Source organism: Oncorhynchus clarkii, chromosome 14 (genome assembly GCF_045791955.1).
Source record: "Oncorhynchus clarkii lewisi isolate Uvic-CL-2024 chromosome 14, UVic_Ocla_1.0, whole genome shotgun sequence".
Classification (NCBI taxonomy): Eukaryota; Metazoa; Chordata; class Actinopteri; order Salmoniformes; family Salmonidae; genus Oncorhynchus; species Oncorhynchus clarkii.
In genome coordinates this window covers 8,122,501-8,147,745 of record NC_092160.1, presented here as the reverse complement: position 1 = coordinate 8,147,745, position 25,245 = coordinate 8,122,501, and the positions used below count along the sequence as shown (strand labels likewise).

Genomic DNA, 25,245 nt, shown 5'->3' with positions numbered 1-25,245 from the left:
CATCCAGCTTTTTCACATATGGGATCGTCTGAGACTCAGGAGTATTTATGTCTGTAATAACATTTTTGTGGGGGAAAACTCATTCTGATTGGCTGGGTCTGGCTCCCAAGTGGGTGAACCTATGACCTCCCAGGCCCAACCATGGCTGCGCCTTCTGGCTTGCACTTCATTCGTGCATGCATCTCATCCCTTCTTAAGTAATAATATGAGAATATTTTGCAATCTTATCTGAAGAAAAACCTTGCATTTGAAATAATTGCATTGTCTAATGTTTACACTGATTCAGTTATGAATGAAATCACCAGCTTCATGGTCAGAATTCTGATGTCCTCAAAAATAAGACAAGAGCGCCCCCCATTTGGCATATTCAGTTAATGATGGTTGCTGTACTGCACTGCTTGAGAGTTCTTCTCCCTTGCCTTCATGATGCCGTGGAGTCCAAGGGGCAAGCAGTTATCTACGAGGGAAGCAAATTTGGTATAATACCCTCTACCACCCTATTTGTTGTATACCTGAGAATCTACAGAATATATTCAAATGAACAGTTCAAGGGGTCTTGCTTTTGGGCATTGCTTTTTCAAGAAATGTATACCTGATGATAATTAACAAAAACCATGCAATCAATATTTAAACATGTCTTCTCTTTATTGCATGTGATGACCAACAAAATTCACATGTCCAATTACACAACACTCTCATTGAGGGACCATGGAAAAGATTGCCAAAACACTCAAAACAAAATCAGATGTTCTCTTATTGAGCACTAACATAAAAGGTAACCATGAAAAATAACAGATGACACATCGATGACTACAAATTACATCTTAATGTTCAAGTGCAATGGGGGGACACAACGTAATGTCTTCACTGTAGCCTATAAAGAAGTCTTCCATATAGGATCCGTATGATGGTGTTTAGCTCGCCGCTTTGTTAATTGTTCCCCTGTTATGGTGATGTCCATCGACCTTGTTGCATTAAACTGCCCGAGTGGGAATACTGGAGGCAGATGGTCTCAAATGCTGTCCAACTTCTTCAAGATATACGGAGCTGTGTGGGGGCAAAGGAAATAAATAGTCAAACTTAACTTAGTAAATTATCCATAAAATGTTCCTTTTTGATTGAGGTGCTGTTTATGGTCAAAAGATCTATCAAAACCCTTGGGGATATTATCTAGATTAATGACCATTCATTCTCATGCAAAGACCAGAAAGCTGGCTCCCAGGTCAAAAGAAGGGAACCATGTTTAGGGGTCACAACCTGATGGATGATTTGTAAAGGATCACGTCTAGTGATGTCATTGATTCACTGTACATTCTCCTGTCTGAACACTGAGCAGGTGAGTGCGACATGCATTACAGTCTGTGCCATATTGGATCCTTGGGACCTCCCTACTCCATTGAAGTTGGGTTTCGGGATACACTGACCCATATATTACACAATATATTGTGAGATAATGGCAGTGTTCGAGAGCTTAATAACCGTAATGTATCATGGGTAAATTGTGACTGACTGATCTATAAATAACAATGAGTAGTTATTTATGATGCAAGGTTCTTTGTAAGTCGGCAGTCGCTGACACGGTCGGCTGCAATGCAGAACAAGCAGAACGTGTGCAACCCGAGAGCAATGTGAAAACCAATACTTACTGGCTCTGAGAAGGGCAATATAGATTAGAAAATTGCGCACGGACGAGATTACATCCTGTCGCATCTTTTTCTTCATCTCCTCTGGGTCCATTTTCGGCTCTAACCCCTCGAGTTTAAACATCTCGGCGTGGTCTGTAAAGGTTTTATACTCTATCCTCACCTGATTGTGATTTTATGGCTGAGGTTTCCTTAGTATTATGCTGGCCCTTTGCCTTGATTCTCGGAGCCCTACTCGTGCTTGTTGACGGACGCGTGACTGTTTAAACCGGAAATTGCGTTTAAGGATTACTTTAAGTACAATGTCCGTAGAGGTACAAACTCTACAATGGGGGGGGGGAAAGCAAAGCAATAAATATGTATTTATGATGAATTTCTACTAACCCAAGTCTTGCCTATTTATCAATTTAAACGTTTGTCTAAAATATATATTTTTTAAAGGTGACTAAATAAAAAACATATTTTGTGATTGTTTTTTATTATTGTTTATTACAATATACTGTCATTCTTACTTGTTTGCGGACACAGTTTTTTCTCATAGTTTTATCATCGTTATTGAATATGTTACTATCAAGCATGATCTTTCTTGCGTTCAATCCAACTGACCTTGTGAGGGAAGGTCCTCAAGGCCGACGGGGAGGGAGCGAACAATAATGAGTGTGGAGGAGAGGGAGGAAAAATTGATAGAGCGAGAGAGAGCAGGAGAAAACGAAGGGAGGGAGGGAGTGGGATATTTCTGAGCTCAGGGCCGGGGATTAAACGGTCGAGAACAGTCCCAATACGATGACAGTACGCACCACACCGTCCGGGACACGTATTCTACCGATTCCGACAAGCTATTCTGTCTGCTCTCTCTCTTTAGTCACTTCATTGGGCCCTCCCGGTTCACAACCCTGGTCTGTCTCTTTCTGTAGAACACGAGGTGAGTTCGTTTTTTCGTTATTTTATTATCATCTTTATTGTCAAACTGACTGTGGACGAATGGTGAAGAAGCCTGGGTGTATGCTTCTGCGTGCACCTTGCATTGATTGGAAGAATCTCTTGCGATATTTTTCACATAGAAAAAATACATCAAATCCTATCTGAATGATTTGGATTTCGTGCTGGTCCCGGTTTCCAGTGCCCCTGTTTCTAAAAACAGGAATAGAGAGATCTAAATCGTATTAAGATTATTTTAGGAAACAATTAAAATTTGACTTTTTTTTCCTCTTTGTTTCCGGGCTAATCTGGCATGACTGCTGTCACCGATTATATCTCGGGTCAGTTTGGTCCTTGCGGGTGAACAATACGAACACAACATAATACACGTTTATATCTGTGTTATAAAACCTTTCAATATTTGATTTCGACCTATCCAAAATTGCTAATGAATTGGGGGTGAAACTATTGTGCGGTGGTGGACTATTGATATTCTATTCTATTTTGTTTTATTATTGCATGCTGAGCAGCGCACTCCCATGCATTTCGTATTGACGTGGTTATTTTGTCGTTGATTCATAACCATCCTCCTCTTATCCATCCAGGATACTCGCACATGCATTCTGCATGGCCAATACGCAACCAGTGGAATTCTGTGCAGCATGAAATTGGTGTCACTTAATGCAAATGGACAGAGAGTACAAATGGAATCAGAGTAGATCCATAGATGGTGACCGGCGTCTCTAGTGGTGTAGTAAAACGCCTTTATATTAAATGGCCAATATGTCTTGTTATCAATGGGCATCGGGCCGTTGGCGAGGTGTGGAGAGAGACAGAATCAGCCTTTTTCCTCATGCGCGTATCCATAGGTTTGTAAAAATGCGACGTTAATTCAGTGCACGTTTCCATTCCATGCGAAGCAAGAAGAGCGCAACACAACTAGACCGGAACAATGCGTTTGCCGTTCTGTGTCCTTTATTTAATGCATGACATGATTTAATATGACCACTGATTCTGATTATATATAGGCCAGACATGTGCTCTACTGTACACAAAATGTACATGGGGCCCAGGAGATTATGTATTTAATGTCACAGAATATTAGGCTATCACTGACTAGTTAATGTTCACATATGTACCGACATTCCTACACACTCACACATGCTGACACACATAGCCTGCATCATCTCACACATGGGTGGTTGTTGTCCTGGTCTTGTGCTGCCCTATGGGCGTGACTGCTCAGTGAGGGTGTTTGAGTGTGTGTCTGTGTAGGTGTGTGTGATTGTGAGTGTGTGAACACGTGTATATGTGCAAGTGTGTGTGTGTGTGTGTCTGTGTGTGTCTGTGTGTTGCCAGTGCTGCTTTGCCAGTGCTGCGTTGTGCATGATGACTCAGGGATGCATGCTGATTCCGGGATGCATGATGACTCAGGGATGCATGTCATAACATGTGATGGAACTGTTGCTCTGAGGTCACTCAGCCAGCGGAGAAATGCGAATGGGATGACACTCACATCAGGAAAGGCTCACTGCCTGTCTGTCTGCCTGTCTACCTAACTGCTATCTGCCTCTCTCCCTGTCTGTCTGCCTGTCTGTCTGCTTGTCTGTCTGCCTAACTGTCTGCCTGCCTGTGCTGGGATCTACCCCACTGAGTGCTCTTCTGCCCTACTTACGGCTGGCTCCCTCTTACCCTGGAGCCTCCACATCTCAAATGGCAGCCTATTCCCTACACAGTGCACTACTTTTGATTCAAGCCACAGTGGCGTCATTTAATATTTAGCCCTTCTTGTCTCTAGGGCAGTTTGAGTTGTGTGCTGGTGTCTGTTCCAACTGATCAGTCAGCCAATCGATCACCAGACCAACTAATAATGGCGGTCATTAAGTAATTAGATGCATGTTATTGCCCCAGACACATTTTGGCATCCAGAGACTGTCGGGTTGTCAATCATTTTTTATCTGAACACAAATCCATTTAATGGTTGGGCTGTCTTTCTGTTTGTCTTCTCAGAGTGTTATAATGGGTTGGATTGGCCAATGGACCAGCACTGAGACATACTGTGCACCATAAATCCACTGTATACTCTAGAGTCCCTTCCAGACATAACAGCACCATGATCTATGGACATGTAAAAAGGTTTGGCCTAGACATAAGAGAAGCAGAGGTCACTCATCCCAGACTTATGTCCAATCCCAAATCATCCCCAAGCTCCTTTTACATGATTGGATAGTTTAAGATTAAGATGACTTTATTTGTCAATTGTACACAAGGTTCAACCAACATTTGACTTCCACTGTATTCCAACCCCTCCTAAACATATATACAGGTTGAGTAGGGAGCTTCTACGCTGGAGCAGTTGTTGTGGGGGGTTAATTACCTTGCTCAGTGGCACAACGGCAGGCAATCACATGAAGAATTTCCGGCGCCGACAGAGATGGCCGCCTTGCTTCGCGTTCCTAGGAAACTATGCAGTTTTTAGTTTTTTTTACGTGTTATTTCTTACATTGGTACCCCAGGTCATCTTAGGTTTCATTACATACAGTCGAGAAGAACTACTGAATATAAGAGCAACGTCAACTCACCATCAGTACGACCAGGAATATGACTTTCCCGAAGCGGATCCTGTGTCCTGCCTTCCACCCAGGACAACGGAATGGATCCCAGCCTGCGACCCAAAACAAAGACATCGTAAAAGAGGGAAACGTAGCGGTCTTCTGGTCAGGTTCCGGAGACGGGCACATCACACACCACTCCCTAGCATACTACTCGCCAATGTCCAGTCTCTTGACAACAAGGTTGATGAAATCCGAGCAAGGGTAGCATTCCAGAGGGACATCAGAGACTGTAACATTCTTTGCTTCACGGAAACATGGCTCACTTGAGAGACGCTAACGGAATCGGTGCAGCCAGCTGGTTTCTTCACGTATCGCGCCGACAGAAACAAACATCTTTCTGGTAAGAAGAGGGGCGGGGGCGTATGCCTTATGATTAACGAGACGTGGTGTGACCACAACAACATACAGGAACTCAAGTCCTTCTGTTCACCTGACTTAGAATTCCTTACAATCAAATGTCGTCCGCATTATCTACCAAGGGAATTCTCTTCGATTATAATCACAGCCGTATATATTTCCCCCCAAGCAGACACATAGATGGCCCTGAACAAACTTTATTTGACTCTTTGCAAACTGGAAACCACATATCCTGAAGCTGCATTCATTGTAGCTGGGGATTTTAACAAGGCTAATCTGAAAACAAGACTCCCTAAATTGTATCAGCATATCGATTGCGCAACCAGGGCTGGTAAAACCTTGGATCATTGCTATTCTAACTTCCGCGACGCATATAAGGCCCTCCCCCGCCCTCCTTTTGGAAAAGCTGACCACAACTCCATTTGGTTGCTTCCTGCCTACAGACAGAAACTAAAACAAGAAGCTCCCGCACTCAGGTCTGTTCAACGCTGGTCCGACCAATCTGATTCCAAGCTTCAAGACTGCTTCGATCACGTGGATTGGGATATGTTCCGCATTGCGTCCAACAACAACATTGACTAATACGCTGATTCGGTGAGCGAGTTCATTAGAAAGTGCATTGATGATGTCGTTCCCATAGCAACGATTAAAACATTCCCAAACCAGAAACTGTGGATTGATGGCAGCATTCGCGTGAAACTGAAAGCGCGAACCACTGCTTTTAACCAGGGAAAGGTGACCGGAAACATGACCGTATACAAACAGTGTAGCTATTCCCTCCGCAAGGCAATCAAAGAAGCTAAGCGTCAGTATAGAGACAAAGTAGAATCTCAATTCAACGGCTCAGACACAAGAGTTATGTGGCAGGGTCTACAGTCAATCACGGATTACAAAAAGAAAACCAACCCCGTCACGGACCAGGATGTCTTGCTCCCAGGCAGACTAAATCACTTTTTTGCCCGCTTTGAGGACAATACAGTGCCACTGACACGGCCCGCTACCAAAACCTGCGGACTGTCCTTCACTGCAGCCGACGTGAGGAAAACATTTAAACGTGTTAACCCTCGCAAGGCTGCAGGCCCAGACGGCATCCCCAGCCGCGTCCTCAGAGCATGCGCAGACCAGCTGGCTGGTGTGTTTACGGACATATTCAATCAATCCTTATCCCAGTCTGCTGTTCCCACATGCTTCAAGAGGGCCACCATTGTCCCTGTTCCCAAGAAAGCTAAGGTAACTGAGCTAAACGACTACCGCCCCGTAGCACTCACTTCCGTCATCATGAAGTGCTTTGAGAGACTAGTCAAGGACCATATCACTTCCACCCTACCTGACACCCCAGACCCACTCCAATTTGCTTACCGCCCAAATAGGTCCACAGACGATGCAATCAAATCAAATTGATTTATATAGCCCTTCGTACATCAGCTGATATCTCAAAGTGCTGTACAGAAACCCAGCCTAAAACCCCAAACAGCAAGCAATGCAGGTGTAGAAGCACGGTGGCTAGGAAAAACTCCCTAGAAAGGCCAAAACCTAGGAAGAAACCTAGAGCGGAACCAGGCTATGTGGGGTGGCCAGTCCTCTTCTGGCTGTGCCGGGTGGAGATTATAACAGAACATGGCCAAGATGTTCAAATGTACATAAATGACCAGCATGGTCGAATAATAATAAGGCAGAACAGTTGAAACTGGAGCAGCAGCACAGTCAGGTGGACTGGGGACAGCAAGGAGTCATCATGTCAGGTATTCCTGGGGCATGGTCCTAGGGCTCAGGTAGAGAGAAAGAAAGAGAGAATTAGAGAGAGCATATGTGGGAAAAGCAATCTCAACCATACTGCACACTGCCCTAACCCATCTGGACAAAAGGAATACCTATGTGAGAATGCTGTTCATCGACTACAGCTCAGCATTTAACACCACAGTACCCTCCAAACTCGTCATCAAGCTCGAGACCCTGGGTCTCAACCCCGCCCTGTGCAACTGGGTACTGGACTTCCTGACGGGCCGCCCCCAGGTGGTGAGGGTAGGTAACAACATCTCCACCCCGCTGATCCTAAACACTGGGGGCCCACAAGGGTGCGTTCTGAGCCCTCTCCTGTACTCCCTGTTCACCCATGACTGCTTGGCCATGCACGCCTCCAACTCAATCATCAAGTTTGCGGACGACACTACAGTGGTAGGCTTGATTACCAACAATGACGAGACGGCCTACACGGAGGAGGTGAGGGCCCTCGGAGTGTGGTGTCAGGAAAATAACCTCACTCTCAACGCCAACAAAACAAAGGAGATGATTGTGGACTTCAGGAAACAGCAGAGGGAGCACCCTCCTATCCACATCGATGGGACAGTAGTGGAGAGGGTAGTAAGTTTTAAGTTCCTCGGCGTACACATCACGGACAAACTGAATTGGTCCACCCACACAGACAGCGTCGTGAAGAAGGCGCAGCAGCGCCTCTTCAACCTCAGGAGGCTGAAGAAATTTGGCTTGTCACCAAAAGCACTCACAAACTTCTACAGATGCACAATCGAGAGCATCATGTCGGGCTGTATCACCGCCTGGTACAGCAACTGCTCCGCCCACAACCGTAAGGCTCTCCAGAGGGTAGTGAGGTCTGCACAACGCATCACCGGGTGCAAACTACCTACCCTCCAGGACACCTACACCACCCGATGTCACAGGAAGGCCATAAAGATCATCAAGGACAACAACCACCCGAGCCACTGCCTGTTCACCCCGCTATCATCCAGAAGGTGAGGTCAGTACAGGTGCATCAGAGCAGGGACCAAGAGACTGAAAAACAGCTTCTATCTCAAGGCCATCAGACTGTTAAACAGCCACCACTAACATTAAGGGGCTGCTGCCAACACACTGACTCAACTCCAGCCACTTTAATAATGGGAATTGTTGGAAATTGATGTAAAATATATCACTAGCGGGCCTCCCGGGTGGCGCAGTGGTTAAGGGCGCTGTACTGCAGCGCCAGCTGTGCCATCAGAGTCCTGGGTTCGCGCCCAGGCTCTGTCGTAACCGGCCGCGACCGGGAGGTCCGTGGGGCGACGCACAATTGGCCTAGCGTCGCCCGGGTTAGGGAGGGCTTGGTCGGTAGGGGTGTCCTTGTCTCATCGCGCACCAGCGACTCCTGTGGCGGGCTGGGCGCAGTGTACGCTAGCCAAGGTGGCCAGGTGCACGGTGTTTCCTCCGGCGCATTGGTGCGGCTGGCTTCCGGGTTGGATGTGCGCTGTGTTAAAGAAGCAGCGGCTTGGTTGGTTGTGTATCGGAGGACGCATGACTTTCAACCTTCGTCTCTCCCGAGCCCGTACGGGAGTTGTAGCGATGAGACAAGATAGTAGCTACTACAACAATTGGATACCACGAAATTGAAATTGGGGAGAAAAAGGGGTAAAATTCAAAAAAAAAAAAATATATCACTAGCCACTTTAAACAATGCTACTTAATATAATGTTTACATACCCTACATTACTCATCTCATATGTATATACTGTACCCTATATCACCTACTACATCTTTATGTAATACATGTATCACTAGCCACTTTAAACTATGCCACTTTGTTTACATACCCTACATTACTCATCTCATATGTATATACTGTACTCGATACCATCTACTGCATCTTGCCTATGCCGTTCTGTACCATCACTCATTCATATATATCTTTATGTACATATTCTTTATCAATTTACACTTGTGTGTATAAAGTAGTAGTTTTGGAATTGTTAGGTTAGATTACTGCATTGTCAGAACTAGAAGCACAAGCATTTCGCTACACTCGCATTAACATCTGCTAACCATGTGTATGTGACAAATACATTTGATTTTGATTTGAATTTGATACCAGCAACCCTCCGGTTGCCAGCTCACTGCTGGATCTTTCCTATCAGACACATGATGTGAACTGGCAACCTTCCGGTTGCTGGCTCACCTCTCTAACCCGCTGAATACCTGCCACCTCTCTAACCGCTAGGCTACCTACCGCTCCATAGGTGGCAGCAATATAGAGAAAATTCCATCTTGCCAGTCAGAGGGCAAGGTGGAGCTGGTATCATATGGTTTACAACCATTCTTTGAGATCCGACCTGTATACATGAAACGCCTATAGGCCGGGCTAGGAACAAGGGGTTGATTTGGAGTATGATTTCTATTCACCCACTTACTTCCCAAGCTCTTCTTCCCAGACAGATAGTGACCTATCCAGGGAGTCCTCTCTCTGACCCAATGAAAAACCCCCAGACAAATAACTGGAACACAGCAGACTATTAATCTTCCAATGGCCTAGTATTAAATAGTGCATTGGGGAACTGAAGCTCCCCCCGGTCACCATTGCAAGTGGAGATGAAATGAGTGGTGCACGGCAGGTTCCATCTTAATGATGCTAATTGAATGAGCAGACAGGTGGAATGCAGAACGGGGCGGTAGATTTGATTAGGTCTGGAAGAGAACAGAGAAAACGGAACATCGCCAGCCGAACAAACGGTAACAATCTAATGGAGAGCTCCTGGTGAATAAACAACAGGAGTGGTCTGTCCTTTATGACGTTTCCTAATTATTAATTGTCTCTTTATTTATATTTTTATATACAGTCATTTGATTTATTTGGTTGTTTGTACCGTTATATGTCTTTTTAAAGGCATATTATATAACACAACCATATCGTGTCTGGTTTTGCGTCGTGCCTGGACACAGTCTTTAGCCGTGGTATATTGGTCATATTCCACAAACCCCTGAGGTGCCTTATTGCTATTATAAACTGGTTACCAACGTAATTAGAGTAGTAAAAATAAATGTTTTGTCATACCCGTGGTATACGGCCTGATATACCACGGCTGTCAGCCAATCAGCATTCAGGGCTCAAACCACCCAGTTTATATGATATTATATAACACAACTATACAGTGTATGGCTTTCTTTGATGTATTAGTTTGTACTCTGCACAGCCCCTCTCCAATCCTGTTCTGTCTCTGTCGCCTGTTCTGGGCTAGTTTGGTCCGGTTTGGTCTGGTGCAACTCAGTGTCAGACTGAGGTCCTGAACAGATCTGTCTCCCACTGTGCTCCTCCTCATGGGCGGAGGGAGGGGTCGTCCACTCAGGCAGAATTAGGCCTCAGACGTTAAAAGCAGACAACTGGTCGATCCCAAAAAAGACCTGTGTTTTTAGTCATAGGCTAAGGCCACATGCAGCCACACAGTGAAAGGGTTTGTATTGGAACATATACCACTACTCTCCCACGTATAAAAGCTCATTAAAGTTTTTTACCTTTATTTAACTAGGCAAGTCAGTTAAGAACAAATTCTTATTTTCAATGACAGCCTAGGAACAGTGCCAGAACGACAGCTCGGGGGTTTTGAACTTACAACCTTCCGGTTACAAGTCCAACGCTCTAACCACTAGGCTACCCTGCCGCCTCATTAAAGGTTAAGGATAGAGACAAGGATAGATATACTAATCAAGGTTTTTAAGGATTGGGACTTCTCCACTTTTAGTGATTAAATACTGTATTTAGGGTGGGTGTGTGGGTGCATGTGTGTATCGCCTTTGACTGAAGTTTGGTGACCTCCTCAAAGAGGTCGTCCGGGTTAGGGGAGGGTTTGGCCGGGGTAGGCCGTCATTGTAAAATAAGAATTTGATCTTAAGTGACTTGCCTAGTTAAATACATGTAAAAAAAGAGAACACTTAGGCTACCCAATTCTGATTTTAAAAAATTATTCACTAACTGTTTTTTTGACCAATCAGATCAGCTCTGATTTTTTTTTGAAAAGATCTGATGTGATTGGTCAAAAGACCAAAAGTATCAGAATTGGGCTGCCTGTGTAAACAAAGCCTGGATTGTTGCGAGATAAAAATAAAATAAAAATTGCAGTCCACAAAACACAAAAGGGTTGTCTCTGGGCTTACCTCTTCATGTGTAGAAGATGACAGGGGTCTGTGTCAAATTCATTGCTAAATCCTTTACTGCTGAGAACATCAAGCAGGTGTTTAGGCCTTCCTGTCAGTTTCCACCATATCAGTCAATGGGACAGGGCTTGTGTGGGACCCTCAGAGGAAGGTGACAGGGCCTGAGAGCTCCACGAGTGGCACGCCCAGAGGAAGGTGACAGGGCCTGTGGATGAGCTCCATGTCAGCCCTTTCTGTAGATAGATTTCTCCTGTACTGTCTGTTGTGGGTTTGACCCAGTGTGGCCCCGCCCCGGTCCGGTCTTGGCCTGTCTTGTCTTAGCATGCCTAATTGGATTTCAACTCGATGCTGTTTCCTGTCCAGCTGGCAGCGCCTCCCATTCAATAATACCTCTCAGAGAAGAAAGAAAGAAAGAGAGAAAGAGAGAGAGAGAGAGAGAGAGAGAGAGAGAAAGAGAAAGAGAGAGAGAATTCAGGGAAGATGAACAGAGACTTAGTGTCTCTATGTATGCGTGTTTGTTCGTTAAAAGTTTAACGGGTCTAACTGGAGTCGGTCACAAGAGATGCTGTGTGGGTTTCCAAACAGAAAACCTTATCAAAAGTGATTGTTCCATGGTTGAGAGTGAGAGGAGAGTGATATTGAGTGAGAGAAAGGGAGAGAGTCCAAGATGGTGAAAGTGCCAGAGAGAGAACGAGAGAAAGTGGAAGGGAGAGAGAAGGAAAGAAAGCTAAGACAGGTCGCAAGCTATACTAATGACGGTCGAGATGGAGAAAGTCGCAGAGAAAGAGAGAAAGAAAGCCAAGACAGGATACAAGCGGTACTGATGAAGTCTGTGGACATCTTGGGGGACACTTGCTGTAAACACAGCAGTCATGATTACTATCGATTCAGAGCCAGATTAGGAGCAGTCTTATCACGATCCACAGACAGACAGACAGAAAGACAGACAGGGATATCCCAACCATGATTTTAAGTACTGATCTCACGTTATTACGATGCATTTGCTTTACTTAAAAAGCAACCTCAGGATATCCACATGATATCTTTGTTCATTTTTATAGGTTAGTGTGCATTTGAATCACTGAGGCTGGAGGCTTATATCTCCCGACACTAACTTTAAGCTTCAGCTGTCAGAGCAGCTTACCGATCACTGCACCTGTACACAGCCCATCTGTAAATAGTCCACCCAATGACCTCATCCCCATATTGTTATTTATTTTTTCTCTTTTGCACCCCAGTATCTCTACTTACACATCAGCATCTGCACATCTACCACTCCAGTGTTAATACTAAAATGAAATTATTTTGCGACTATGGCCTATTTATTGCCATACCTCCCTAGTCTTACCACATTTGCACACACTGTGTATAGAGGTTTCTATTGTGTTATTGATCGTACGTTTGTTTATCCCATGTGTAACTCTGTGTTGTTTCTGTCGCACTGCTTTGCTTTATCTTGGCCAGGTGGCAGTAGTAAATGAGAACTTGTTCTCAACTGCCTACCTGGTTAAGTAAAGGTAAGAGAAAAAAAATGACATATACATTTTTAGTATCCTGTTTTGAATGTACACTTTTTTTTACACTATAAAACCTCATAAACAACTTTTAAAAAACAAACATCCTTTATCTATCACACTGCTGGAAAATGTTAACAATGCTGAATGTCATTTTTATTAAAAAATGATTTAACGATTGACTACATTAATGTCCGCTGCTGGCCTATGTTTGTACTGTATTGTGGAGACCTATGTTTGTACTGTATTGTGGAGACCTATGTTTGTACTGTATTGTGGAGACCTATGTTTGTACTGTATTGTGGAGACCTATGTTTGTACTGTATTGTGGAGACCTATGTTTGTACTGTATTGTGGAGACCTATGTTTGTACTGTATTGTGGAGACCTATGTTTGTACTGTATTGTGGAGACCTATGTTTGTACTGTATTGTGGAGACCTATGTTTGTACTGTATTGTGGAGACCTATGTTTGTACTGTATTGTGGAGACCTATGTTTGTACTGTATTGTGGAGAAATGCTATAATGTTCAGCCTTTCCTCAATAAAACAGCCAGCTGTTATTTCCTCTTAACTCCACATCGACATCTCGTCTCCTGTGCTGCTGCGCCCTCCAATAAAACCCGCTTTAAAATTCCTCCCTCTTCCCCCCTCACTACAACCCCCTCCAATATCCTGTCCTTTTCTCTTTCTCCCCCTTGGCCAATTGGCGTTCACTCTTTCTCTGCCGCCTTCCCCTTCTCTTGGGCCCCTGCTCCCTCTGCTCTCCTTTCACTCTCCACAGTCCCCCCCCTTCTTCACCTCTTCACCCCCTGCACCCCTCTCTCTCCATTTCCTCTCCTCCTTCCATCGCTCCTCTTTTGGTGCATGTGTTGGCAGAGGAGGCTGGAGGAGGTAGGAGGCCTAGCTAGCTGCATTAGCTCTATGCATTATTAATCTGCCCTGCATTTTATGTGGGTCTGGGGCTTTTTCCGAGCTGCGCACTGGGGACCAAGCCTGGTGAAAGAGCACTGTGTTTGGGACACAGGGCCTGGTGATGGAGCTGCGTGTCAGGGCCATTCAGGGAACAGGAGCCCCTGAGATGAGAGAATAGAGAGGCACTAAAGGAGTGTTTAATCATGTGTCTTTATTCGATAAGGCAAACATTTATTCAGACTCAGCGCGCCACTATATTAGATTTGCCTTTGTAGAAGTGCACAGAGCATGGTCTGAGCATATTTTGCTCACTTCAGCTATTCACAGTTGACGTTTGTAAAGAAGAGTTGTCCTCCTTTTATTATTGCTGTAGCCTTGTTTGTCCGAGATCCTCGGGGATAGCTTCTTTCAACCGCAGTGGAATTCACAGTCTTTCCTCTAGCAGTTTCTAAAAGGGGCTAGTTGGTCCGTCTCTGAACTGGGTTGATATGCAATTTTAATTCAGACAACCAGACAAAGTTAGAGTGCCTCTTCTCCATCACACCATGATGTGCTTTTCAGGCTACACTGCTTAGATTGCAGCACGGAGGCCTGGGGGTGGGGAAAACAGTAGTGGCCTCTTTAATAAAAAAACACAATTCTGCTTATACTGGTTCTAACAGGAGGATAAAGACTAAATGTCTGCTTGTTCAGTCATTTTATTATGACAAACACGTTATGATGACATAGCACTTTTGCATTATAGCACTTAACCCAGAAAAGCTCATTGTTTTTGCGAAAAGGAATCGAAAGGCAATGACAGTGTAACTGATTGATTTGTTGTTCCATTCTGCACAGGTGACTACGGGTATTAAAAAGTCTGATTGGTTCTGATGATCACAGGGGCCCTCCTCCACCTCTTCTCGGCTAATCCTGATGGGACTCCGGAGCTGATGTCACAGAAGGCAAGAGGGTTTTCCTGTTCGGGAATCCAGAAGAGACAATCCATACCACGGTGAGTGACTGACTGACTGACTGACTGACTGACTGACAGACAGACAGACAGACATGTCAGACAGACAGACATGTCAGACAGACAGACATGTCAGACAGACAGACATGTCAGACAGACAGACAGACAGACAGACAGACAGACAGACAGACAGACAGACAGACAGACAGACAGACAGACAGATAGGTAGGTAGGTATCTGGTCATAGCACCTTCACTAAATGTTTCAATACATTGAGGTGGCTTCTTCATCTCTCTTCTTAACGACTTCAGTATATTTTAATGTATTAACATTAGCATAACAATCTATATGCTCCTATTTGCCGATCGCTGTTGGATTATTTTAGAGAGTTTAAGGAGTGAGTAATGAATGAGATACAAAAGTTCATTGTGTTACTTTGCCAAAAAGTCTGAAAATACATGTTGTATTTTATAGCCAACATAGGTTAAAAAAAGCAGTCTGCTAAGAGAGTTGGGTCAGCAGTGAACACACTCCTCCAGTGATCCGGGTGATCATGTATTTATGGATGGTGTCTGCAGCAGCAAAGAGAAACTATCACCCAAGATGACTTCCTGACTCGGCAAGGGGGAGGGAGGGAGGGAGGGAGGGAGGGAGGGAGGGAGGGAGAGAGAGAGAGAGCGAGAGAGAGAGAGAGAGAGAGAGAGAGAGAGAGATATGAAGAGAGGAGGGAGATAGAAAAGGGGTTTCAAACAGGTTTCAACACTGCAGCATGGATACACACACATACTAACAGATCCATCTGTAAGTGCACACACACACACACACACTGTGTATATTTGCTACAAGAAAGAGTTTGGTATGGACAGCTTCATCTTTCCCACTCTGCTCAGTAACATGAGAGAGAAGGACCCTAACTCTAACCTTAATCATAAAACCTAACCTTAACCCTAACTCTAACCCTAACTCTAACCTTAACCCTAACTCTAACCCTAACTCTAACCTTAACCATAAAACCTAGCCTTAACCCTAACTCTAACCCTAACTCTAACCTTAACCATAAAACCTATCCTTAACTCTAACTTTAACCTTAACCATAAAACCTAGCCTTAACCCTAACTCTAACCCTAACTCTAACCTTAACCATAAAATCTAGCCTTAACCCTAACTCTAACCCTAACTCTAACCTTAACCATAAAACCTAACTCCTAACCCTAACTCATAACCCCTAACTCCTAACCCCTAAACCTAGTTATAACCCTAACACTAATTCTAACCTTAACCCTAAGCCCCCTAGATATAGCATTTGCCCTTGTGGGGACTAACAAAATGTCCCCAGTTGGTCAAACATTTTTTGTTTACTATTGTGGACCAGAAGTCCCCACAAGAATGGTTAAACACGTCCGCACACACACCTGATCAGCACAGTGTCCATCTCAGATTGATCGAACAGGTTTCGATAATGTGAGTCTCAGAAGTAGCCGGTCTTTCAGGCCCAGCTGTCAAAAGCGAGTCACCCATCATCCACATCAATCTGGATCAATCCGAGTCAACGGGGTGCCAAAGTTACACCCTGTCCAGGTCCTCTCCGAAAGAGGACAGGATCCTCTTATAGAGCCACAGCATTGGCTTCAATGAGGGCAACGCCAGAGGGCTAGCCTTAGCTGTAGCACCTAAGAGCCTTCGCTTCAATGGGGATGACGTTAGCAGACAGGACTAGCCTTAGCTTAGCGCCTACGCCCATTCATTCCGATTGGTAGGACGTTAGCGGCCTGGCGTAGCGTGTGAGAGCATTCACCTTACATTTTTCACGGGTCTAGTCTAGCTGTCAGCACTTTCAGTGTACTGTAGCGAAGGACTGAACAAGTCGGCTCACGCTACAGTTTCTGTGGAAAATATCTTTGTTGAATTAGTCCTCCTTCCCCCGATTGATCAGCGAGAGAAATGGAAACGGCCTGCTGCGCATCTTTCAGAACCTGAGCCAGTGAACATTAAGTCTGATTTCACCAGCTAATCCCTCTGATTGATAGAACTGTCGTGTCTTTGGCATCATCAAAACTGAAGACGTATTTATCAAATCACTCTGTAATGATTGTTACGCGATTAAACGGATTAATCATGTAACTGTAATTAACTATGAAGTCGGGGCACCAAGGAAAATATTCAGATTGCAAAGTTATAATTTTCCTAATATAACTTTCAGATATTTAATATCTGATCAATTAGTCTTCGAATTAATGAATTATTCTTTACCTCACGTTAGTCTCATTCCAAACGTCGTAAATTGTTGGTTATCTGCACGAACCCAGTCTTCACTATGAGTCATCATTACATCAATTGTCTTAAATAATTGATTTACTAATTAAGTAATTCACAGAAATGCATAAACAAACAGTAGATACTTACAAGGAAATGATAACGGAGTTTCCCTAGAGGGATAAACCGGCATCGCGTGGACAAAAGGGAAATGGGGGTCAACTGAGATGAGACACTACAAAGTTGATAATTATAACAATTTAAATGCTAATCCTTTACACATGAACGCTCACTCATTCGGGAATAATTGCAATCAATATATATATATTTACACTCAGTGTGTCGTCGGGATCTCTGTTGAAAAGTTTGTTTCTGTTGGAGAGTTTGTCCACCCTCTCTCTCTGAGGTGGTTAGAATGGATAGTTCAGAGTGACATTCATTCATGTCGTTATAGAATAGTTTCGGTGGTTGTCGGTCTTCTCATTCAATGATACCAGATTCCTAGCTGCAGACTAGTAATTCATATCAAAGACTTGTTCTTATTCTGTCGGTATCGATAGTCTAAAAGTTTAACCACGTGGGATGGTTAAAAGATTCAGCAATCTACTCAAACCCTTATTTCCCTCTGTGATAGAGGTACTGGTCTGGTCTCAAACCTTGGCCCTCTCGTTATCGAGGTAAGCTGGTCTAGTGATAGAAAACCCAGGTGGGGGTTTTATTCGGAACATTGAAAAGGGCTGTCTCATGACGCCAGGTCCTGTCTGTGCCCCTGGGGGCGTGCCAATGACTTAGTGAAACTTTAAACAGAAATACAATTCTCTCACATTATCATCTAATAGCATCACGTCATTTCACAAATAGTATCATCTTTACTCATTAATTTTATACAACAATTAGATGTAAGCCTCATAACTGAGACTATTGTATAAACAGAGTTATGGTAATGTGGCCGTATTGTCTCTCATGAGTTTCACAAAATTGTACCAAACGGACCAGTTTGTAGCTGGATTCTTCACCAATCTTTTATACATTCTCCAGAACAGAAATATTGTTCGGACCTCCAGTTCTGTGAGGTGGAAGAAATTCCTTTGTTCTCTCTATGAAAACTCACTCTCTCTATACTGTCTGGCCATGAGGCAGGATTCTCCTCCAGGAATTCACGACCTGAGGTGCACCAGCCTGTAGGAGAGACAGAGAGAGAGGGTGATGGTGCAGAGGGAGGGAGAATAGTGCTCACTGTACCCAAAGAGGGCAACGCCATGACAGAACATTAGCCTGAAGTTGGCAGTTACTTTCTTCCTCTTCAGCCAGCTCCATTGCCATTGCATGGCAGGGCACGCATGACAAGACAAGGAGGTTGGCTGAAGCACAGACACTCAGACTGAACCGGACTAATAGCACTCAGGTGCTTTAGTTACTGAAGCAGAACGAGCAGACCGGAGGTTTCTGCAACAGACAGTCAGACAGCGTTAAACGACGGTTTCACTCTGAGCTTGAGGAAAGTTTACAGTGTTTTTGTGGAACTGATTAGCTTCAGCTGTAGATGGAGGTGGTGGTAGAGGAAAGGCTGTATCACTGGGCTTTATCACCACATTCATTATCATTAGCCACTATTGATATCTCTCTCTCTCTCTTTCTCTCTCTCTCTCTCTCTCTCTCTCTCTCTCTCTCTCTCTCTCTCTCTCTCTCTCTCTCTCTCTCTGTCTCTCTCTCACTCTCTCGTGCCAAAATCTCACCCCTCTCCCTCTCCTGCTGTGCAGCCTGCTAGCAGCAGGGTTACAGGGGAAGTTCATTCACCTCACAGTATGATACCATCTATTAAGTACAGTGGTGATGGTCAAGCTATTTTTTTTATTTTTATTTTACCTTTATTTTACTAGGCAAGTCAGTTAAGAACAAATTCTTATTTTCAATGACGGCCTAGGAACAGTGGGTTAACTGCCTGTTCAGGGGCAGAACGACAGATTTTGTACCTTGTCAGCTCTGGGATTTGAACTTGCAACCTTTCGGTTACAAGTCCAATGCTCTAACCACTAGGCTACCCTGCCGCCCCAGACCTTTATTGAATGAGACAGACAATACAACATGGATGTCAACAAATGAACAATAGATTGATTTTATTTAACAGATGATGCAATTTAAATTCACTTTACCCAGACTTTGCCGGTCTATGTCCAATTTTAGCATCATACCGAACCCAGACTGTCCCGACTGTATATACACGACTAACACAAGTTTGGATCCTCTATTAAGTTGTAATTACCCAGTGCAGTTAAAAATGTGATTTTCTTGTGTTTTATATATATTTCCACACTATGAGGTTGGAATTACACTGTGAAATACTGCCTGAAATTTCGGCCTGTTTTTTGGTGGGATGGAGTTTTGGCCTACCTGGTGACATCGCCAGGCAATAAATTGGTTAATAGACCAACAAGAGAGAGAGTTCCAAACCGCTCTGCCAATAACGGCTAGCTTGCAGTTTCCCCCTGCTTACTCAGACCACTCCCAGACAGTCCTAGCAAAGTTCTAAGAATCTATTTTTGTGTCTTTTTAACCATTTTAATTGAAGACGATCACAGTGATTTAATTGTTACCCAGAAAATTATTTGATATTGAGATAAAAACAGCTGCATTGGACCTTTAACATCAGCGACATCAAATAAAACATGTCAGTGAATTATCAGAGGAGGAATATGCGCAAGGTGAGGAGGGCTATTGATTGGCTGTTGGGGAGGAAACGGTGTCGAGCGGTGTTGTTGGCAATGAGTTGTGGTCGGACTGAACAAATGCTGACCACATTCATCTGGGATTTGATTAAAACACAATGACCTCTCTCCCTCCTCCTCCTCCTTTCTATACCTCCCTTCATCCCTTGTTCCCAGCCCTCTCACGTCCCCGCATAAAGGGCAGGCTGAACAGAAAGTGCACTACTGCAAAGTTGTCAGTAGTGATAAATACAGAGGCAAGCAGCGTCTGTGTGTGTGTGTGTGTGTGTGTGTGTGTGTGTGTGGGTTGTGTGTTCCTTCTTAAAGTGGAACTGCCAGCATTTTAGCATGTCCTATATATCCTATAAGCCTGGTGGTCCCGTGTGTCACATCTTGTTGAGTGTGACGTGTTTCGTCTTGTTCATGCAGAGTTGAATACCCTTCTGACGCCCTCCTCCCTCTACCTTGTTCACATATCTGATTATTCGTGGTATCCAGGGCAAGTGACAACCTCTGCAATATAAACATGATGAAATCAATATGCAGATCTGGCACATAATTGTGGTACCAAGTGGAATGTCCAACACTAAAAAGCTCTCTCTTCCTTTTTCTCCTTGCATATTTTTCCTTGATTTGATGCCTTCTGTTTCCCTTATCAGTCTCTCTCTCTCTCATCTCTCATCTCTGTGTGTAGTTAAATGGAGGAGAAGGAGAGGAGTAGGAGCCGGTCTCCGTCTCGTAGCCGTAGGGCCAGCCGGGTGCAGCAGGTGGTGGGGACGTTGATCAGACGCACCCGAGAATCACTCAGCAGGTACAGTATCAACAAACACATGCACACACACATATACACTGAACAAAAACATGCAACAATTACAAAGATTTTACTGAGTTACAGTTCATATAAGGAAATCAGTCAATTGAAATACATTCATTAGGCCCTAATCTATGGATTTCACCAGATTTGCATCTGTTGGTCACAGATACCTTAAAAAAGGTAGGGGTGTGGATCAGAGTTGATCATGCTGTTGATTGTGGCCAGTGGAATGTTGTCCCACTCCTCTTCAATGGCTGTGCAAACTTGCTGGACATTGGCGGGAACTGGAACACGCTGTCGTACATGTCGATCCAGAGCATCCCAAACATGCTTAATGGGTGACATCTCTGGTGAGCAGGCCATGGAAGAACTGGGACATTTTCAGATCCTTGCGGCATGGGGCCGTGCATTATCATGCTGAAACATGAGGTGATTGCGGCGGATGAATGGTACGACAATGGGCCTCAGGATCTTGTCACAGTGTCTCTGTGCATTCAAATTGCCATCGATAAAATGCAATTGTGCTCGTTGTCCGTAGCTTATGCCTGCCCATACCATAACCCCACCGTCACCATGAGTCACTCTGTTCATAACGCTGACTTCAGCTAACCGCTCGCCCACACGATGCCGTACACATTTGTCTGCCATCTGCATGGTACAATTGAATCTGGGATTCATCCGTCAAGAGCACATTTCTCCAGCGTGCCAGTGGCCATCAATGGTGAGCATTTACCCACTGAAGCCGGTTACGACGCCGAACTGCAGTCTGGTTAAGACCCTGGTGAGGACGACAAGCTCGCCGACTTGCTTCCCTGAGACGGTTTCTGACAGTTTGTGCAGAATTTCTTCGGTTTTGCAAACCCACAATTTCATCAGCTGTCCAGGTCTCTGGTCTCAGATGATCCCGCAGGTGAAGAAGCCGAATGTGGAGGTCCTGGGCTGGCGTGGTTACACGTGGTCTGTGGTTGTGAGGCCGGTTGGACGTACTGCCAAATTCTCTAAAACCACGTTGTAGGTGGCTTATGGTAATTGAATTAACATAAAATGATCTGGAAACAGCTCTGGTGGACAATCCTGCAGTCAGCATGCCAATTGTACGCTCCCTCAAGACTTGAGATATCTGTGACATTGTGTTTAGTGACAAAACTGCACATTTTAGAGTGACCTTCTATTGCCCCCAGCACAAAGTGCACCAGTTGAATGATCATGCTGTTTAATCAGCTTTGTGATATGCCACACCTGTCAGGTGGATGGATTATCTTGACAAAGGAGAAATGCTCACTAACAGGAATGTAAACAAATTTGTGAACGAAAACTTGAGAGAAATATGTTTTCTGTGCGTATGGAACATTTCTGAGATGTTTACATTTCAGCTCATGAAACATGGGACCAACACTTTACAGGTTGCATTTATATTTTTTGGTCAGTGCATCTATATATATTTACATGAAGTATGTGGATGGGCCATTTGTTTTGCATGCTTAGTAAACATGCCAGAAACAGCTGACAGGGCGGGAAGGAGAGGGATGACTAGCCACTTTGTAGCGAGTCTAATTTCATGTTTAACACAAAGACTTAACTCACATAGTCTCACACCAGCTGCTCTGCCACTCTCAATAACCCCTGACCTCTAACCCTTGTTTAAACCCTGTTTGACCTCTCAGAGAGCGGATCCTTGGCGATGGGAGGTCCAACCGGTCAGCCAGCGTGTCCAGTCAGAACTTCCCGGTGAGGCTAACGGTTCAGATCGTCAGAGACCCGGTGTTGGACTCCAGAGGTCATGGGTTCACCCTCTCCAAACAGCACCCCCTGCTGGTCAGGGACGTGGCTACAGGTACGCTGTGTGTGTGTTGTTGTTGTTGTTGACTAGACAGCCTACTCTGGACTCACTAAGTCTAGGGGTTCTAGGTTTGCCTAACGGTTCTGTAACTGGAATGAACGTGTCTATTAATGTGAGAAGGAAGCGTATGTGACCAGGGGTTGAGTGCATGTACCCAGGAGACACCTGCCTTACCTAGGTCAAGGGCCTTGACTCCTCTTGGTTGGCCAGCGCAAGCAGATTATAATTTGTTCAGATGGTGACGAAAACCAATATGTACAAAAAGGAAAAATACCAAAGGCATGCCCAAATTAAAGACTCGACAACAAACGAAAGGCCAAACAAACAAGCAGCTTCACGGCTCGTAAGCTGGGACACTGACTGACCAACCCCTTAATTGGCAGCACCTGCCCATATCAAGGCTTGGCAGCACAACACTGGCAGATAGGCTAGTAGAGAGGCTGACAGAGAGGCTAGTAGAGAGGCTGACAGAGAGGCTAGTAGAGAGGCTGGCAGAGAGACTAGTAGAGAGGCTGGCAGAGAGGCTAGTAGAGAGACTGGCAGAGAGGCTGAGTGTGGGTATGGTAGTTATCGTGAACTGTAATGTGCTGTCTAAACCTGTTCCATGACAGTGTGTGTTTGTTTGTACTAGGACTTGATGCGGTGGTACATATCAGTGATTTCTGTTATCTGACGCTGTTTCTGTAAATGAAACGTGTCTCTACGTCCCAATTTGGTTTTTTTTACGGCGTGTCTATGTCTGTAAGTTGTTATGTCTATTTGTCTGAAACAGTGTGTGTGTGTGTGTGTGTGTGTGTGTCCCCCTGCTGCTCCTGTCTTGGTTGGACCAGGTCCAAGAAAAAAATGATTTGATTTGAAAAATAGATTTGATCTCAATGAGACTAACCTGGATAAATAAAGGCTGAGTAGAAAGGAAATAAATCAAATGTGTCTGAGAGAGAGAGACAGAGAGAGAGAGAGAGAGAGAGCTCTCCCTCAAGTATGGCCACCTGCTTCATCATGCCACGGTAGACCCGCCCACAGCAGAACAGATTTAGAATGCCAGGCGCTGTGCCAAAAAAGCCACACAATAGAGCCACCTGCTCATCCTTCTTAGATCTGATCACTCATTCACCCTTCATTTAGGTGGAGAAGCACACGCACACGCATTGTTACAATATTTGAGAGGCGCACAACGATGCAGTACGGAGCTCCATTTGGCCTCTGCGTACCTCCGGAGGCGCCGCAATTCCGTCACACAATTGCGTCACATAAGGCGCCTCCCACCACATTTTCGGATCACGGGTAAATTGTCTCTTAGGGTTAGCAGTGTGGTTAAGGTTAGGATTAAGGTTAGGGTTAGGTTTAAAATACAATTGTATGACTTGGTGGCTGTGCAAGCTAGTAACCACTCTGCAGAGCTGCCTCCAGAACAAGATTCATGAGGAAAAACGCTAACCTGCGAGTCGATTGTAGGGATCAGTATATTGACAGCGCTGGCACAAAAGCACAGGAGGGGGTTGGCAAACCTGGCGTTGTGAAAGAGGGAGAGTGAGAGACTGAGTGTGCTGTGAGTGTGAGTGTGTGTGTGTGTGCGTGCGTATGTGTGTGACGGTGCCATATTGCTGTCAGTGGTATGGAGAGTGGGATCAGGGACAGGGCAGGCTTTGCTGTGTGTGTGTGTGTGTGTGTGTGTGTGTGTGTGTGTGTGTGTGTGTGTGTGTGTGTGTGTGTGTGTGTGTGTGTGTGTGTGTGTGTGTGTGTGTGTGGGTGTGTATGGAGAGAGAGAGCAAAAGGGAGGGGGCAGCAGAGAAACTGCTGTGACTCAGCCCTGTTCTCTGGCCTGAAGACAAATGAGTATAAATAACCAACCAAAGCAAGCAGAGGCTGGCAGAGAGGCCTATTGAGAGGTCTATTGAGAGGACTGTTGAGAGGCTGGCAGAGAGGCCGATTGAGAGGACTGTTGAGAGGACTGTTGAGAGGCTGTCAGAGAGGCCGACAGAGAGACTAGTAGAGAGGCTGGCAGAGAGGCTAGTAGAGAGACTGGCAGATAATCTGGCAGAGAGTCTGGCAGAGAGTCTGGCAGAGAAGCTAGTAGAGAGACTAGTCTCTACTAGCCTCTCTCTACAAGCCTCTCTGCCAGACTCTCTGCCAGACTCCTGGGATAGAGGCTGGCAGAGAGGCTGGTAGAGAGACTGGGATAGAGGCTGGCAGAGAGCCTAGTAGAGAGACTGGGATAGAGGCTGGCAGAGATGCTGGCAGAGAAGCTAGTAGAGAGACTGGGATAGAGGCTGGCAGAGAGGCTAGTAGAGAGACTGTCAGAGAGTCTGGCAGAGAGGCTGGCAGAGAGTCTAGTAGAGAGACTACTAGAGGGCTAGTAGAGAGGTTTGAGGAGACAGGCAGAGAGACTTGAAGACAGAGAGTCTAGTAGAGAGGCTGGTAGAGGTGCTAGTGAAGAGACTGGCAGAAAGGCTACTAGAGAGGCTGGCAGAGAGGTTTGAGGAGACAGGCAGAGAGACTTGAAGAGATGCAGGCAGAGAGACTAGTAGAGAGACTGGCAGAGAGGCTAGTAGAGAGACTGGCAGAGAGGCTGGTAGAGAGGCTGGCAGAGAGGTTTGAAGAGAGGCCTGTTGAGAGGCCTGTTGAGATGGTGGCAGAGAGTCTAGCAAAGAGTCTGGCAGAGAAGCTAGTTGAGAGGCTGGCAGAGAGTCTGGCAGAGAGGCTATTAGAGAGGCAGGCAGAGAGACTGGCAGAGAGAATAGTAGAGAGACTGGCAGAGAGTCTGGCAGAGAGGCTAGTAGAGAGACTGGCAGAGAGGTTGGCAGAGA

The 25,245-nt window shown here is 45.1% G+C and overlaps 2 protein-coding genes across 2 annotated transcripts in view; one reads left to right on the top strand and one right to left on the bottom strand.

Annotated features, from left to right (window-relative positions):
- Nucleotides 1-626: 626 nt before the first annotated feature.
- On the bottom strand, nt 627-1,917 carry LOC139365945 (mitochondrial import receptor subunit TOM5 homolog). Its single transcript, XM_071103004.1, has 2 exons — nt 1,647-1,917; nt 627-1,047 (listed from the first exon to the last, which is right to left on the bottom strand). The coding sequence occupies exons 1-2, from the start codon at nt 1,765-1,767 to the stop codon at nt 1,013-1,015; spliced, it is 156 nt and encodes a 51-aa protein (XP_070959105.1). The 5' UTR covers nt 1,768-1,917; the 3' UTR covers nt 627-1,012.
- A 492-nt stretch (nt 1,918-2,409) lies between these two features.
- The window catches only part of LOC139366205 (FERM and PDZ domain-containing protein 1-like), a 41,403-nt gene continuing 18,567 nt past the window's right edge, over nt 2,410-25,245 (top strand). The window contains exons 1-4 of the mRNA XM_071103429.1: nt 2,410-2,565; nt 14,712-14,868; nt 20,479-20,595; nt 22,263-22,432. Coding sequence (XP_070959530.1) covers nt 20,483-20,595; nt 22,263-22,432 — 283 coding nt within the window. The 5' untranslated portion in view covers nt 2,410-2,565; nt 14,712-14,868; nt 20,479-20,482. The remainder of the gene's footprint in view (nt 2,566-14,711; nt 14,869-20,478; nt 20,596-22,262; nt 22,433-25,245) is intronic.

Bases quoted from the DNA above. Each gene is read 5' to 3' on its own strand.
- LOC139365945 (XM_071103004.1), bottom strand. From the start codon at position 1,767: ATGTTTAAACTCGAGGGGTTAGAGCCGAAAATGGACCCAGAGGAGATG. The intron at 1,048-1,646 runs GTAAGTATTGGT...GCCCCCACACAG, and splicing joins TATTGCCCTTCTCAGAGCCA to CTCCGTATATCTTGAAGAAG.